At 41.4% G+C, this 18656-nt stretch overlaps 1 protein-coding gene across 2 annotated transcripts; it reads right to left on the bottom strand.

Annotated features, from left to right (window-relative positions):
• Positions 1-8983: 8983 nt before the first annotated feature.
• LOC127297151 (transcription factor BHLH3-like) lies at positions 8984-11059 on the bottom strand. Of its 2 annotated transcripts, none has more exons than XM_051327444.2 (4): positions 10182-11059; positions 9865-10041; positions 9587-9760; positions 8984-9441 (listed from the first exon to the last, which is right to left on the bottom strand). In XM_051327444.2, exons 1-4 carry the CDS (start codon positions 10815-10817, stop codon positions 9355-9357), a joined length of 1074 nt encoding a protein of 357 aa, XP_051183404.1. In that variant the 5' UTR covers positions 10818-11059; the 3' UTR covers positions 8984-9354. The 2 variants fall into 2 exon arrangements, with proteins under 2 accessions (XP_051183404.1, XP_051183405.1); XM_051327445.2 differs by having other exon boundaries at positions 9587-9757; positions 10182-11055.
• Between the last annotated feature and the right edge of the window lie 7597 nt (positions 11060-18656).

Raw genomic sequence — 18656 nt, 5'->3', positions numbered from 1 at the left:
ATATATAAACGTTTATCATAAACATAAAGATATTAATAATAACCACTTTATTATTGCCTCTAGGGCATATCTCCTTCAGTCTCCCACTTGCACTAGAGTCAATAATCTAGTTTACATTTGTAAAGATATAACACCTTGGCCTTCCGGTGTTTTATCATGTATTGCTCACGGGAGAGGTTTTTAGTCAACGGATCTGACACGCTCAGAAACGTATGTATTTTGTAATTCATTTTCGTCTCAACGCATCACTCATTTCCAAATGAGTCGGCATTAAATATGTTTGGTCTTCTGGTGGAACCTTAATTCCGCGATCTGAAATATGTCACTAATATTGTCATACACAATATAGCTTCAAAGTTCTGATTCCGTCGGAACTACACCATGTTCTCAAAGAACCTCTTGACTTAACATCCTTTGTCATTGTCAAAACAATGACATACTCTGCCTTCTTTTGTAGAATCCGTCACAATATTTAGAACTCTTCTAAATCTAGCATAGACAACTTCTAGCTCATTGTGCTACCTTTTAAACAACACTTAGTCTAATTTGAGATTGAAATTATATTTTATATGTGACAAAACCAATATCGGTGTAACACCTTACAGCGATTTGTTTGTCATTTCTTCATACAAAAATATATATATATCCTTAGTTCTTCTAAAGTACTCAAGGATATTCTTACTGTCGTCCAATGATCATCATATGAATCATTCTGGTATATGCTCATAACACTTTATAGCACATGATATCTGATTGTGTACATATTATTCGTGATCTATAATCACTCATGTGTTTTTACTCATTGAGTGTCAGATACACTCAAGTCTTGTTAAACCTTCACATGACAAGAACATTTTCTTAATATTTCTATATTGAACTACTTCAATATCCATCATATGTACTTTGACTTAAACTTATTTATGTGTTTCAATCTATCTTCATAGATCTTGACACTAAATTTGTTTCAGTCCATATCCTTTCATTGAAGTTAATTCTCAATGAAACCTTTTAATCAAGTATATAATTACATCATTTATAACCAACTATATGTTACCTACATAAAGTATTATAAATGTGTCTTAGCGCTCCCACTTAATTTCTTGCAAATGCAAGCCTCTTCATCGTCTCTGATGAAATCAAAAACTCTTTGACTATTTCATCTGGTGAAGATTCCAACTCCGTGATACTTACTTCATCCAATTGAAGCTTGTATAGCTATCTAGTATTCCACAGACCAGCAAAACTCTTGGTTGTATCTTGTATACATACTTCTGTTAAGTAGTGTATTTTGCCATCCTACTAGCATATCTCATAAAAGAAATATGTAGTGATTACTAGAATAATCCACATAGACTATAAGCATTGCTACGGAAGATCTAATCTTATCGTATTCAACTCTTTGAATTTTGTCGTAAACAATTTTTCGACAAGTCAAGCTTTCTTCAAGGATATTTCATCCAAGTCTATCAATTTCATAGATCCATTTACTTTCATAAAGTATTCATCTATCTTGGATTTCATGGCGTATAGCCATTTTAATCTGAGTCGGGCCCATCATAACTTCTTTGTTTGTAGTTGGTTTATCATTGTTCAAAATCAATCCTTTGTTCACAAATCATTTATTTGATCACAAAGTAAACCATACCTACAAGGTTCAATATGTACTTCGATCTCCATGGCTAAAACACTTTGTAGTCATGGGAGCCATGATCGTCGTGGCCGCTTCCGAAACAAATTCCGATGCTGCGCTACTCTGATCATTATGCTCAGGTTCATAAACCTTATCAAATTATATTGTCCTCCCACTCAAATACTTCACTCGAAACAATTTCTCGGAAATAAGAAACATTGACAAACACTTTTGTCTTTGTCTCGTGGGAAGAATTCCCAATGAAATCTCTGGGATAACCAACAAAGACATTCATCCGATTTTGGTTGACTCTTAGGGTTTATACCCATGCCATAACTTGTATGGTGTCATTTCAACGGATCATGATGATGCTCTATTCAGTGTAAAAGCGGTAGTCACTAAAGCATAATCCACAAAAATATAATGGCATCAATATTTTATCTCATCATTGATCCAACAAAGTTTGGATATATCTCTTGGATACTTCATCATCACTATGATACTCCAAGAAACGTAAGTTGTAGAACAATTTCATAACTCTCTTAGATGTTCGCTAAAACTCGTAATTCAAATATTTCCACCATGATCCAATCATAGATATTTGATTTCTATTACGATGATTTCCACTTCATGCTGAAATTTATTTGAATCCTATTCAAATGTTTCAAACTTTTCCTTATTGAATACATCCACATATATACTCAATTCATTGTTTGAAAGTTTTCATGAAGTAGAAGAATCTTTCGCACACAACTATGCCCAGTGAACCACATATATCATTATGTATGTTTTCACTAAGTTAGTTGCCCGTTCAACTCTTCGGCCTATGAACGGTATTTCAGTCATTACCTTTTAGAAAAGATTTTGCAAGTGCCAAACGATTCAACAAATCGAATGACTCCAAAAATCCATTTTCATGGAGTTCCTTCATGCGATCCTTTCTAACATGACCTAAATTGCGGTTCCACAAATAAGTGGAATTCAAATCATTTGCCTTATGGCATTTTTAGCGTCGAGTGTTATGTATGTGTGTTTCACCATTTAAGATTTATAATAACTTATCCATCATACATGGAGTAATGTCATAATTTGAACAACTCATTGTTTTCATTTGACCAGAGCAAAATAACAATTTATTAAGCTCTTTATTATAAATCCTAAGGGCTAGATAGAATGCCAACGACGAACATAATAACACTTTATTTTTGTTCCGTGCGAACATTCTTATCATATTCCTTGTCAGTCACTTAGGCCATTGTATTCTTGAATTGCGTTGTTTTGTATGACACTTCATACCAACCAATATGGTATTAATACCCAAGAATTTCATTGTGTGACTTAACTAGGAATACAACCATAACATGTATATCATTTATATACACCTGAGCTAGACTTTCTAGTCTTTTCTTTTCTGTTGCCAAAATATCTTTTGCAGTTTCTCTTTTAGCTTTCCTCATTATTCAGAAAAACATTTCAACATCAATAACTTCTAGGTTTGTTGGTCAAATACCAATAACCTTGAGGTTCTTACTTTGAAGTTGATCATCATATGACAAGTGTTCTAGATTTCACATATTAGTAACTATGATGAACAATTTCACTCATAATTTTATCCATCAATTCATGACAACTTTTTGAGACCATGTCTGTACATGCTAGGCTCATAAAGTTTAACCTTAGTATTCGCATGTGCAAATCAGGCTTACACCCATTGTAAGCACACGTAGAATCTATAACACCCGATCATCACGTGATGCTTCAAACGACGAGTCTTAGCAACGGTGCATACTAAGGATGATAACTTCATGGATATGCGAATATCATTAGTGCCCCAATAATGGAGGATTGTGACGTCTTGCGTCTTCAACCTTCATACATTCCCATAAAACTTATGAGTTTATGTAGTCTCACCAAATTATATTCTATCATCTTGCAATAAGGTCTTAGATATCACATATATCTCATACCTTGATTATTTCTGAAAACTAAATTTTCAGCTCCTTATTTTTCAAACATATTTGAACTTTCAAGTTTCATGGAGACAAGATAACTTTAGGTACTAATTGAAACCATAGCTCTTTGAATCAACAATGTGAGGTTTACTAAAAGTTTGCAATAGGACTTAATCAATTCTTGATTCTTTAACAATACGGTACCAATCCGTAAAGTTTCTTGTCGATTTTAACAAGATATTTCTATCTCAATAACAAGACTAGCGCATAGTAGTAAACGGATGCCAATACTACAAAATTAATTCAAAATACTACTCAGACTATGTTTATGATAATTAGTTCATGTTTTAATCTAATTACTAATGAACTCCCACTTAATACAACATCCCTCATAGTTGTTAAGTGGCACACGATCCAAATCCACTACACCAAAACCGATCATCACGTGAGATGATGTAGCTTCAATGGTGAACATCAACATGTTGATCATATCATCCATATGACTCGTGTTCAACCTTTCGGTTTCCGTTGTCCCGAGGCCATGTCTGTACATGCTAGGCTCGTCAAGCAAACCCAAGTATTCCGCGTGTGCAACATGGCTTACACCCGTTGTATGTCGAGTTTATCACACCCGATCATCACGAGATGCTTCAAAACGTCGAACAATGCAACGGTGCATACGAGGGAAGAACACTTTATTATCTTGATATTAATGTGAGGGATCATCTTATAATGCTACCGTCGCGATCTAAGCAAAATAAGATGCATAAAAGGATTAACATCACATGCAGTTCATATGTGATATGATATGGCCCTTTTGTCTTTGCGCCTTCGATCTTCATCTCTAAAGCACGGACATGATCTCCATCATCAACGGGCATGATCTCCATCATCGTCGGCGTAGCGTCAAGGTTCATGGTGCCGTCTTCATGGTTGTTCACCTCATGTAGCAACTATTACAACTACTTTGAAATACTACTCAACATGAAAATTAAAGACAACCATAAGGCTCCTGCCGGTTGCCACAATACAATAATGATCATCTCATACATATTCATCATCACATTATGGCCATATCACATCACCAAACCCTGCAAAAACAAGTTAGACGTCTCTAATTTGGTTTGCATATTTTACGTGGTTTAGGGTTTTCGAGAGAGATCTAATCTACCTACGAACATGAACCACAACGTTGATACTAATGTTTTCAATAGAAGAGTAAATTGAATCTTCACTATAGTAGGAGAGACAGACACCCGCAAAGCCTCTTATGCAATACAAGTTGCATGTCGAACGAGGAACAAGTCTCATGAACGCGGTCATGTAAAGTTAGTCCGAGCCGCTTCATCCCACTATGCCACAAAGATGCAAAGTACTCAAACTAAAGATAACAAGAGCATCAACGCCCACAAACCATTGTGTTCTACTCGTGCAACCATCTATGCATAGACACGGCTCGATACCACTTTGTAGGATAACGTTGCATAGAAAACAAAAATTTTCCTACCGCGAACACGCAATCCAAGCCAAGATGCAATCTAGAAGACGGTAGCAACGAGGGGGTATCGAGTCTCACCCTTGAAGAGATTCCAAAGCCTACAAGATGAGGCTCTTGTTGCTGCGGTAGACGATCACTTGCCGCTTGCAAAAGCGCGTAGAAGATCTTGATCACGATCGGTTCCTGGCGCCACGAACGGGCAGCACCTCCGTGCTCGGTCACACGTTCGGTTGTTGATGAAGACGACGTCCACCTCCCCGTTCCAGCGGGCAGCGGAAGTAGTAGCTCCTCTTGAATCCGACAGCACGACGGCGTGGTGTCGGTGGCGGTGAAGAAGTCCGGCGGAGCTTCGCTAAGCTACGCGGGCTATATGGAGGAGAGGGGGGCGGCTAGGGTTTGGGAGGGTGGCCGGCCACTTCAATGGGGCGGCCAGCTTGTGGTCTTGGGGTGGCCGGCCCCCTCCCTTGGCCCCTCATTATATAGGTGGATCCCAAGTGTTGGTGTCCAAGTCTTCGAATAAGACCCGAAACCAAAACCTTCCATAGGAGGGGGCAAACCTAGCCCAACTAGGACTCCCACCCAAAGGTGGGATTCCCACCTCCCATGTGGGGGGTGGCCGGCCCCTATGGTGGAGTCCACTTGGGACTCCACCCCCACTAGGGCTGGCCGGCCATGGAGGTGGAGTCCCTTGTGGACTCCACCTTCCTTGGTGGTTTCTTCCGGACTTTTCTAGAACCTTCTAGAACCTTCCATAGAACCTTCCGCGACATTTTATTTCACATAAAATGACATCCTATATATGAATCTTATTCTCCGGACCATTCCGGAACTCCTCGTGATGTCCGGGATCTCATCCGGGACTCCGAACAAATATTCGAACTCCATTCCATAATTCAAGTGCTACCATTTCAACATCCAACTTTAAGTGTGTCACCCTACGGTTCGAGAACTATGCGGACATGGTTGAGTACTCACTCCGACCAATAACCAATAGCGGGATACGGAGATCCATAATGGCTCCCACATATTCAACGATGACTTTAGTGATCGAATGAACCATACACATATATTACCAATTCCCTTTGTCTCGCGATATTTTACTTGTCCGAGGTTTGATCTTCGGTATCACTCTATACCTTGTTCAACCTCGTCTCCTGACAAGTACTCTTTACTCGTACCGTGGTATGTGGTCTCTTATGAACTCATTCATATGCTTGCAAGACATTAGACGACATTCCACCGAGAGGGCCCAGAGTATATCTATCCGTCATCGGGATGGACAAATCCCACTGTTGATCCATATGCCTCAACTCATACTTTCCGGATACTTAATCCCACCTTTATAGCCACCCATTTACGCAGTGGTGTTTGGTGTAATCAAAGTACCTTTCCGGTATAAGTGATTTATATGATCTCATGGTCATAAGGACTAGGTAACTATGTATCGAAAGCTTATAGCAAATAACTTAATGACGAGATCTTATGCTACGCTTAATTGGGTGTGTCCATTACATCATTCACTCAATGACATAACCTTGTTATTAATAACATCCAATGTTCATGATTATGAAACTAATCATCCATTAATCAACAAGCTAGTTTAAGAGGCATACTAGGGACTTCTTGTTTGTCTACATATCACACATGTACTAATGTTTCGGTTAATACAATTATAGCATGATATATAAACGTTTATCATAAACATAAAGATATTAATAATAACCACTTTATTATTGCCTCTAGGGCATATCTCCTTCACAAAGATTGCAAAATATAACAAGGTGAAGAAACTTCAACGAATGAAGCAAGTAATCAAAAGATCCAAAGAACCAATTGGACAAAAACAAGATGTCATGATAGAAAAAGATAGTGATCTAAATGAAATAAGGAAGCTCCCCAAGATTCGCGCATAAATTAGGATTATTGCATTTGAATACAATATGCACAAACATGAAATCCTAAATCCCTCTAAAACATTTAGAAGACAAACAAGAAATAGAGTATTGATAATAATCAATAGTCAAACGTGAGCCCAAAAACATTCATGAGATTTGAGTGCATGAAGATGCAATCAAAGTAGACCAAACACTCATAAATCAAGTTCTTACCACCACCACCAAAAACTAAATGGATAACAAAGATGGTCAGCAAGGAACAAGGATACCAAGGCTAGAGATTAACACTTTTATGTATATAATTTTCTAAGTGGACAAAAAACATGAACACACAAAATATTATTTGAAATAAAAGAAGACATGATATCCAAGAGGAAGCATAAAATATACCAAAAGGATTTTTTTCTTAAAAGCATATATACCCAATGGGTCCTTTTTCCACTAATGGTATATTAATGAACCTCAACCAACAAAATCTCAAAATCATCATAATTAACTATAAGGGAACTAAAGCTTGAAATATATTGAGAAAGGCAACGAATATCATACGAAACATTCAAATTGCAATTTCAACAATATTGCACATGAGAGCAAAGTGAGGAATTGATATGCAATAAATTGCTAATAGACATGTTTGGGATTGGTGAATCACGAACATGATTTTATATACACCCTATTATATGCATCATCTCAACTTACTCACATAAGCAATAAAGAGTTTTGTTTTTAAAAGATCTTTGCAAGAACCGCAATATTAGCAAATAAAGAATTTCATGCCAAGATGTATTGTTACCAGGATAGCAATGGGATCGATGATGTAGTGAATATGAGTTCTTCGATAATCCTAGCTTGGCTCCAATCATCATACGATAAAATCACCTTCCTTATAAATGAGACAAGCATCCAGGCGTTTAACAAGACAATGGCTCCCCATTTTGTGCAGGATATTTATAGGGCTTTGTATTGGATACACATGTGGTCTTTCCTCCTTCCTGTAGAGCAGCAGGAACATATAGATTCTAGTTGCAATCGTCTGATGGCGGTCGTTCAGACTATCTTCAACCAGGGTGGCTGACGCCAATCGCTTAGAATCCAAGATGATTAGATTCTATACTTGTTTTTCGTTGGCTGGTCCATGTTGCAACTTTATGCAATCCATGACTTGTAATTTGTTGTGATACTATAACCCTGCAATAAAGAAAGCCGTGTGCATCATTTTGATGCAGAGGCTGGGACTACGTTCTCCTATTCGAAAGAAAAAAGAAAATAATGTCTCCATACGACTTTGAAATAATTTTCAGTTTTGGTAGTTTCTCACAATCATTTTAGTGTTTTTTCAATCCATTATATATTTTTTGCTCAATATTTAAAGTCAGGACATTGTTCTTTTTGAAACCTGCTAGTAGAAAAGCACAAAAAAAGACAATCTGTGTAGTTCAACAATAGCAGATGTAAATATACGTCCCTAGAAAGTTACAAGGAATAATGATCTACATATATTATTTATGTATAGTATTTGCCGTGAAATTAAGTTTTGCACTCATCCTTTTCTGTCAAATTTCACGTGGCGGTTTCTTCTTTTAAAATTAAAGGTTAAACCTCCCGTTGAATACTCGTGCATGTTCATCTTCAGTTCTATCATATCACTTGTGACCATAAAATAACGATTCACTTCGATATATATGAATGTCAATATGTCATGATGCAAAATGCATATATATAGTACTTACAATTGTATGCTTCCGTGAACCATTAAGCTAGCCTGATGGAACGGATCAATGGAGGGATCACCTTGCCTGTTCCGGCATCCACATATTGAGTACTTTACAGTATGACAGTTACTCTTCAGAGCTTGTTCTTTTGTGCGGACTGCCCCCACGTACACAATCGTTCAACTATGTTTTTGTTCATATATGCCGGCCCATAAGATGGCCGAGACAAAACATGACGAACCATTCGTGTCAGGAAACAGCTAAACATTCAGAAGAGACAAGAATCCGTAACACTGTGCAACCAAAAACAGCAACAATCGGTATCTTTCAATGTCGGCCAAATCCAATACTCCACTCAATACATGCATCACACACAGAGACACACCCTACGAATCAACGATTACAATCCGGTACAACAGGTGAACTTACTGTAACACATACTCATGTATCTTCAACAGATGAACACTCTACATGATAACAACAGGTGAACTTACTCACGTCTCTTCATTAAGATGAGCACTCTACATTAAATCATGCAATTAACTACATGTCTCAATAAAAGTTCAAGCAAATATATGCAAACCAAGCACTCAACTCACAGTCATCGACGATTATGAACATATTGCTCTTCATGCTTGATGAATTGACGGGGTCGATCTCTAGCTAGCTAGAGACACGTTCCGCCATAGCCCGCACTCCTGTACACTGCCTGCTTGATCGCGTCGGTGCTTACCACTTGCCTCTTTCCTTCCTCCTGTCGTTAGGGCATGCGTGAACGATCGAATTAGATTACGCACAACAGAATCAAAGATAGATAAGTTCGAACGACACGGCAAATTTAATTAGCTCGAGGGAAGAACTGTTTCAGAAATTGAGCCCGCGATTAATCGGTTGCTTACCTGTGAGCAGGACGCTTGCATGCCGAAGTCACTGAAGCAGCTGACGACGCATTGCTCGATCTCCAGCCCTAGCACCTCCAGTGCGCTCACCGTCGAGAGCAGCACGCCAGGGCTTGTCGCGCAGCAGATGTCGATGCTCGTGCCGCCGTCGCCCTTCTTCTCGACGACAAACTGCTAATAACGGTTGATTTACAAAGAGCACTTAGTCTCGATGTCTCGATCGATCGTGTAATAAATCTGTACCTGCAGCACGCGTACATATATTTAACTTATACTACCTTGGTGGAATTCCTCATCGGCACGTCGTCGTTGCTATCACCGAAGAAATTCTTCCCTGCGTTCAGAAGGTTCAGCTCCTCGGGCGTGGCGCCGATCTCCTCCTCCAGTGTTTTGATACGCTCCGTGAGCTCCTTCACGTAGTCTATGGTGTCCCCGAGAATCGAAGTCCTATCCATCTGCAGCTCGATTGATCGATCATCAGTCAGACACTCAGACGTCGTCAGAAATCAAGAAGCCAGGTTAATTAAATTATTAGGTCAGGAAGGGACTCAGAGGACAACAAGGAATCAGCAATGTATCATTAGTTCACACGAACCTTGCTAATCTTGGGGACGATGGAGCGGAGCATGGAGAGGCGGTCGTTGAGCCGCTTCCGCCGCCGCCTCTCGGCCATGAGGTTCTTCGACGGACCTCCGCCGTGGAGATGCTTGCTCCTAGGGTGGGTGTCTGAGACGCCTCTGATCATGCCGGTCATCTCCCCATGGCCTACACCTCCGAACATGAACACCGTCTGTGAGGACGACGAGCCATCACCGGGATGCAGCTTATCGCCGCTGGTGCCGTCCTCCTCCATGGCGTCGTGGAGGGGATGAGCAAACGCCTGGCCAGGCGCATCGACCTGCAACGAAACGCCTCCGACGCAGCTCTTGTATGGGTTGCACACTTCACTCAAGCAGTCGAAGTTGAACTCGTCCCGCGCGTGCGGGTGCGGAGGCGCGGCCGGCGGCACGGGAGCAAGCAGGTCCTGGAACGGCGCCGACACGTCGTGGTTCCTCCTCGCTTCGGCGGCGCTCTCGCTTCCATAGAAGAGGAGGTCGCTCGCCATCATGCCGCCAGCCGGCGACGGGTACGCTTGCCACGGCGCCCTCATGGTCGTCGTCGGCGGCGGCACCGCCTCTCCCCGGAGCGACATGAGCGCGTCCAAGAACGACTCGTCGTCAAGATGATCCATGGCCCCAAAGCACTGGGATATAGTAGTAACACCTAGAAAGATACTCGCTTGATTTCCTTTTGTTCTCCCGGCTTCAGCTTGCTGCAGTGCAGACCGGCAAACTGGCGCCCAACTTGCAGTGCAGGACGGGTCACGGAATCGACCTAGCTAGCTACCTGGGAAATAATTGCGGTGTGCCAAACCCAAACGACAATTGTTCCTTGGCAACAACCTGTTTTGGTTTGGCCATGTATGCCCACTACTGGCTGTGGCTGGTCAGTGGCCACGCAGAAAATGGCAAAGCAGCCTCAGAAATGGAATGGAATCACTTCATATTTTTTAGAGTCCCGCTGGCGCCATGCACGCAATTATCGTACATGGATGTCGTTTCTCGCCCTGAAATCTGTAACCTCGCGGCCACGGGGCTGTTGTCGCCGGCGACGATCGAGGTCTCGGCAGCCAATCGTCGAGCGAATGAAATTCGGCGTATGTAGGGGAGAGTTGGCACGGCCACCCCTACAGGGAGCGAGCCACGCATGTACTCCGGCGCCGGAAAGAACAGCAGGGCGAGATTCCTCTGCCGTTTGGCGCGTGGCTCAACGTGGCGGCACAACGTGAGCTACGAATCGTCGATGGGATCGAGTACATGCGGCAATGGGCTTTGCTGGTCATAGTGCAAACATTGAATTTAAGTTTGAGCAACACACAAAGCGCATATGATGTACCTAGCTAGTGGGTTTGGTGTTTCATATTTTACATATGTATTTAGAGCATCTTCACTGGTGACCCCTAAATAGTAACCGGCAAGACACATGCCGGCTACGTATTGGGATCATCATCCACACATGCCGGTGATGACGTTGGGACTACAATGCAGAGTGTTGTGTCAGCAGAATATTTTTCTCACAAGAATGACTCGAGGGTTATATCGAACTCTCGGGAAATAGAATAAGGAGTTATCTGTCTCTCTCTCTTCTTCTAGCAATCATGCGAAATAAAATAAAGCCTTGTGTCCCCACCTTCACCGTGTGGTTGTCAAACACAAGGTTTCGTGTAACTAAAGTAAATAAAGTAGCAATTAAAGTAAAGTAAAGTAAACTAAACAAGTATAATAAACTAAGTAAAAGCGGCAAAGGTTTGTTTGTTTTGGGGTTTTGTGCAAATAAGAAAGATAAATATTTTTGTATTTTAGATTAAAATAGTGTTACAAATAAAAAGTAAGATAAAAGTAATGGAAATGTGTTTCTTGTGATTAAATTGGACCGGTGTTCATGGATTCACTTGACTATTCTCTCTTTTAAGTTGTAGTGGGCAATAGCAATTCATCAATGCGATATGAGGAAAATAACTTTAACATGTATAAGATAAACAGTCATATGGGTATCACGTTCTAACATAGAGATGATGCAACACATTGGGAATATGCCCTAGAGGCAATTATGTGTGATGTAATTCCCAATGTATTCATAAAGTTATTAAGTTGTCCTTGTATGAACATCTGATATGCATCATTGAATATGTGATTCCATTGTGGAATTGTGTATTCATGTTGTTCATACTATATTATCCTTAGTCATCTAAGTTGTGCTGGACACACTACTTAGGCTAATGTGTATATCGGTTGATGACTCGGTTCCACTTGTCATGGGCATGTTGATGCTATTCCAACCTACATGGATTCAGCTAAAGAGTTTAGCATGATTCGGATAGACCCGTATGTCTCAATTAATGTAATCCTTAGACCTGAGTTTATCGCATGATCCGAGTTGTGGATGAACCGGCTTAGGTTCTGCCAAACGTTGTTCCGTAACAGGACAATTATAAAGGCAGGGTTCAGGCTGACTATGAAGCAAGTTGCGTGACATGGATAACCAAGATGGGATTTTACTCCACCAACTGGAGATATTCTCTAGGACCTCTCAAGTGATATGATTTGGAAAGCATGGCCGTGCACGACTCAGTTAAGTGTTAACCAAGGAGATCGACAAAGTATTAGTCGAGTGAATCACATATCACAGATTGAGAAGAGAGTTGAGTTATTAAAGGGATGGCGATAATTCGCCTATATCTCGACAAGGTATATCGTGAGGCAAAACGGACTCAGACGTAAGTCGCATGGGAAAGGCATGTCATCACGACACTATGGGACTTGGGAGTTAGCATGTTCTGCTAGGAGCCGCTACCGACTGATCGATAGAGAGTGAGACTCCAATCGTGTCCAAGTCGTCATGAGCCTGCGGGGTCACACACTTAGGAGTGGGAGCAAGTGGTTTGGGTTGGACCCGAATCGGGCACGGGCTGAATCGGTGAGTTGGACTCGTGGTGATTAGAGTAAGTGAATTAGTGGCTAGGACGAAATCGTTGATTAAGCCCACTGTCACTCCACAAGTGTTGTGGAGGGAGAGCCCATTATCACCCTCTATATAAGTGGGGCGTAGGCTGCCCAGAGGGCAGATGGTTAGACCAGTCCATGAGTTGGAACCCTAACCCCCATTCAGTCCAGCCACCGTACTGGTCCTAGCAGTCCACCGTCGGCGCTCCTCCTTGTACCTGTGGATACCGACAGAGACGTTGTACGTTCAGCGCTTCAACGATCGCAAGATTCGATCAGATTGGATCATGGGATGATCGGATGATCTACACTGCCCCGACGCACTTCATTGAGTTTCCGCACCTACGCGTCTAGTGGTAATCATCGTGGTCTTCTACCTCGGCTAGATCTTGCAAGTTTCACGTTAGGTTTAAATTTTGCTTATCACCTCGTGGCTCAACAACTAGGAGGTCACCCCTCCAAGAGTAATAAGGTCACAGTCTCTCACTCGAACTAATCCTATTGGAGAGCTCAACACAATGCAATGATGCAAAGCAAGAACATCAAGAAAAGCGCTCAAATCCTTCTCTCTCAAATCCCACCAAAGCAACAAATGCTATGGAGGAACTAGAGAGGAAGAAAAATGGTGGAGGTCAACCAATGACTCCAAGATCTAGATCCCAAGAGTTCCCCCCCCACTTAGAGGAGGAATGGATTGGTGGAGGTTGTAGATCTATATCTCCTCTTTCAAAGCCCTTAAAAAGATGCAAGAATCATAGGAGGGATGAGATAGAAAGCAAGCTCAAGAAGGTCAACAATGGTGGGAGAAAATAAGCTCACGAACCCTAGAAAACCTTTGGGGAAGAAGCCCCTTTTATAGCCCCTCAAAATATGATCGTTTGGGGCAAAAAACGAGCAGACAATGACGAAAAATTCAGGCAGCCGCCGGTTTCTATGCCGGAACCAAAAAGTGAAACCGGCAAGGAAACTGGCACACCGGTTTCCATGCCGAAATGGCATGCCAGTTCCCACGTCGGAATCATTTCAGCTTGCTGGAATCATTTCGGTTTCGTCGGAATTATGTACTAGTACGCCAGTCGGCATATACCGAAAACAATTTGGCACGCCGGAATGGTTTCGGCGGGGAAACCGGCACTTCCGGTTTCTACGATGGAAATCTAAACAGAATACGAAAACGATGATAACTCTTGCATCCAGACTCCGATTTTTGCAAACTTGGGGTTTTGAGAAGCTAATAACAAGCTCTATATAATAGAGTCTATAAGACCCAAAAAATAGCTAGATGTAAAATATCAAATAAGGAGTGGTATGAAACCTCCCTAAAAGAAGGACCAGTAAGACCTCCAAACTCGAAAGCACAAAAGAAGATGCATACGGATTCCATTTCCGGTGAACTTGGGCTTGTTGAAAAGCTAGCAACATGCTCAAGAATCTCACAAAGAGAAACACCAAGAAGCAACAACAATATAGGGATGCGAAGTATGCAAAGTATTTTTAGCTCCCTAAGACAATGCGATCAAGTTTCTCAACCGAAATCCCCTCTTGATAATGCGGCAATCTATCCTATAACCCGGTCTCCCAACAACCACCTTGAGACCGGTAAAAGGAAAACCTAGTGATACGTCTCAAACGTATCTATAATTTCTTATGTTCCATGCTAGTTTTATGACAATACTCACATGTTTTATATACACTTTACATCATTTTGATGCATTTTCCGGTACTAACCTATTAACAAGATGCCGAAGCGCCAGTTCCTGTTTTCTGCTGTTTTTGGTTTCAGAAATCCTACACAGGAAATATTCTCGGAATTGGACGAAACAAAAGCCCACGGTCTTATTTTCCACGGAGCCTTCCAGAACACCGAAGAGGAGACGAAGAGGGGACGCGAGGCGGCCACACCATAGGGTGGCGTGGTGTCAACACCCGGATTTTTTAAGTCCGAATGCCTATTATGTCATACATCGCAATCCCAGGACTATTGTTGTTGCGAGGCATAATAGTTAAGTATCACAGTCATCATTCATTACAACCCATAAGTCTTACAAATTGGAATCACATGATCCATATTACACGAATAGCTGATCTATTGATCAACGAACAAACACAAGTTCATAGTTCAACATAGCGGAAGCGTAAGATACAAGGACTCTCTAGTCCACAGGCCAACGCTTGACGTCGGAAGGCGCTTAGTTGTCGTAGGCATCCTGCTGGTCATCTCCTTGTTCATCTTCATACTCTGGCCATTTGAATAGCCAGGGACAAAGCCGTGAGTACGTTGAGTACTCGCAAACTAATTCAAGAAAAAGTGCTAGACATTCTAGTAGGGTTTGCTAAGCTCTAGTTTATTTGCATAAAGCTAGTTTTGGTTCACAAAGTTTTGAGAAAAACTTATTCAAGTGCTAACTAACCCAAGGGGGAACATTAGTGTCATTCCCACCATTCAAGTGGTGATTTCAATTCAATTCACCACAAGTCAATTCACCATCACCTTTCAACATCATTTTCAAAGATATGACATCGGAAACTGTATGGCCTTTCCAACCGTCCGTAACCGTGGACGCGGCTATTCGAATAGGTTTACACTCTGCAGAGGTTGCACACTTGTGCCACAACATTTGATTTCATCCGTCGGGATTTCCCCGAATAATCGTAACACAGTACGCGGATCATCAACCATAACCTTTCACTTACGAATCCTAGTATGAGCACCTCTCCCCATGAGCTTGGCCTCCCAGTGAAGACAATACCACTGGAACTGCACAGGGCTTGGGCCGGACATTCACCTCATTTCGCATCATATCATATTGTTTCTTTTGTGGTAGAGGCAGCTTTCGGCATAACCCCGATGACGCTTGTTTAGAGGGAACCCATACTAAGACGCATAAACTTCCAGTTAAGCCCTACCCATAATCAGGTATTGTGGGGGTACTTGAGAATTGGAAAGGTATCGCATTCAAACCCACATCATGTTTTATCAAAAATCACCATCTTCTCTTGGTCATATTCACCTTCAAAACTCATTCAATGGAATGCATCTTCATTCCAAGGTTTAAAAATCCTTTCAAAATCACAAAGTTCCCATCTAGAGTAGTTAAGGTTAGTTCATTAGCACTAGCTCTAATTCATGAGAGGTGCTACCTTGCTTTGCTTGGAAAGGCTAACTCCCTACTCTAAAAACCACTTGTATTTTGACCAAAGTTAACTATAAAAGGAAAATCATTTGGAAAACAAGTAAAAACTTGGGATGGGTTCACATAAGAAAAGGTAAGACATGGTGCCTTGCCCCAAGGGGCTTTGCACTTGGCAAGAATAAAAGCTTGCATAGTAATTTAGCTTGCCTTGGTAGTTCTCAAACTGTTCCTCTTCCTCCTCCTGGTAGCAACCTTCTTCTTCGGCGTAATCTCCGGTGCTACCGTCTAAATTTGAATACGAGTATAATTACTCACTAATTCAATGGCTATTCCACACATCACAAATAAACACACAAACTACTCTATGCACACACATAAATAAACTAGGGTGCATGGGTTGTGGGATTTAAATAGGATTTGTATTCTATATGTAAAAGATAGTTTCCATAGGGTTCTTGAGAAATAATTTCCTCTCATTGAAATCTTCTTAAGATTTAATTTCTCCAACAATCATGGATGAACTCATCTTGACCTAGATCAAATGTTCATCATCATCACCATTTGGGAGAATGATTTAAATGAGGTGGATCACCTCATACCATTTAAATAACTCTACCTTTGATTTAAAACTCAAGTAATTCATATAAGAGAGTTTGGAACCAGGGGTCCAAACATCCCATGAATTCATGTGAGACAAGTTTAAATGAAGTGTAAGACTTCACACAATTTAAATCTAATAGTTTTGGATAATATCAACTAGTTAAACTAGTCAACATATCCATTCATTAAACCATGGCATGATCATGCAAAGTGACCACACCATTTTATTGCATAAACAATTAGTGTAAGTCAAAAGTGAGCTATTAGAGTTGGAATTAACTTAATATCTATTTTGGTTGATTTTTAAGAATTATTTGAATAGGGAAAAGTCCCTGGCTTGTTATTTTTGTCACATTAATTCTACAAAGAATTTGACCCTGAGGCCAGTGGCATTGGATAGAGAATTTCAGTGGCTTTCCAACAATATCAAATTCACTAAATTTGGTTTAGCCAATTGGAAACTATTTAATTTCAAAGTTTGGGCAGTATTGAAAATGTTTGGAAAATGTTTAAAACGAATTTGAATTAAACAGGCCGGCGGGAAAAGCTAACGGGCTGAAATGGTTTAAACAGGCCCAAGGCCAGCCCACCACGCGTCTGTGCCCGCGTGGGCTGCCTGACAGGGGGTCCCGCATGTCAGCGGCGTTTAAACGCCGAAGCGGTACGGGGCGACGTGGAGCGTAGGATTAGAGAGGGATCTAACGGCTGAGGTGCATCGTCTCGCCGGCGAGAGAGAGGTTCGCCGGCGGCTCGGGTAGGGGGTGGGAGAGCTAACCAGGGCTCCCGCGGTGGCTGGCAGTGTGCGTGATGTCGATGTGGACGACGGCGAAGCTCCTGGCACCGGCGGCGTCTCCTGGATCGGCTCCAATCGACGGCGGCGAGGTGCGGTACTGGCGGGCTCCGGGCTTCAAATTGGAGCAACTCCGGCAAGAATCGAGCGAGTGGTTGGGTGGAGGAGAAGCAGTGGAGGGTGGTGAACGTGGTGGTGGAAAAATTGGATTTCAAAAATGGCCCAAAATGGCTAAGTGAAGATTGTTGAACTCATTATAAAGTTGCCACTTTGGGTGAGCATAGCTAGTGATCAAAGATGAATTTGGCAGGGTGGTCTTCATCAAAGTTGTTCACCTTGATGTTGACTTTGAAATGGTGCAAGGAGTTAGCAAAGAATGGTTTGGGAAAATTGAATTGCAGGGGCTCAAAGTGGTGATCAGACTGAAATTGGCAGATTTGGTCATCATCACATGTGAGTGGGAAAAGTGTTGGAAAATTATTTGAAAAGTGAAACCTTGGTTCCAAAAGTTGTGATAAGTGTTTAGTAACATTATTCAACTAATGGTGAAGACCAAATAGGTCTAGGGTCAAAATTTATAAAAATGCCATAGGGCATATGTGAGGGTTTTTAGGGTTTTTCAATTATGGGAATTTCTTCCACTTTGATTTATTTGGTTGGTGATCTTCACATGATCACTCTAGGGTTTTAGAGCATAACAAATACAAGTAATAACAATCATCATGGCATATCACTCAAATGCACAAGTCCTATGCATGGTACTATATGCAAAAGAAAAGTTTTTGTTGGTTTGAAAATTTGTTTTTCTGGAATTCTCTAACTTTCTTTTTCATTGAAATTTGGGGTGTTACAAACCCTTCCCCCTTACAAAAGATCTCGTCCCGAGATCAAAAAGAAAGTTAGGTACTAAAGAGATCTGGGTACTCCTTCTTCATGAAGTCTTCGCGTTCCCTGTGTGGCTTCATCCTTGGTATGATTGCTCCATTGGATCTTTAGAAACTTGA

The sequence above is a fragment of the Lolium perenne genome, chromosome 4 (assembly GCF_019359855.2).
Source record: "Lolium perenne isolate Kyuss_39 chromosome 4, Kyuss_2.0, whole genome shotgun sequence".
Classification (NCBI taxonomy): domain Eukaryota; kingdom Viridiplantae; phylum Streptophyta; class Magnoliopsida; order Poales; family Poaceae; genus Lolium; species Lolium perenne.
This window is presented reverse-complemented; position numbering and strand designations above follow the sequence as displayed.

Bases quoted from the DNA above. Each gene is read 5' to 3' on its own strand.
- LOC127297151 (XM_051327444.2), bottom strand. From the start codon at position 10,817: ATGGATCATCTTGACGACGAGTCGTTCTTGGACGCGCTCATGTCGCTC. The intron at 10,042-10,181 runs GTTCGTGTGAAC...ATCGAGCTGCAG, and splicing joins TCGTCCCCAAGATTAGCAAG to ATGGATAGGACTTCGATTCT. The intron at 9,761-9,864 runs GTAGTATAAGTT...AACCGTTATTAG, and splicing joins CGATGAGGAATTCCACCAAG to CAGTTTGTCGTCGAGAAGAA.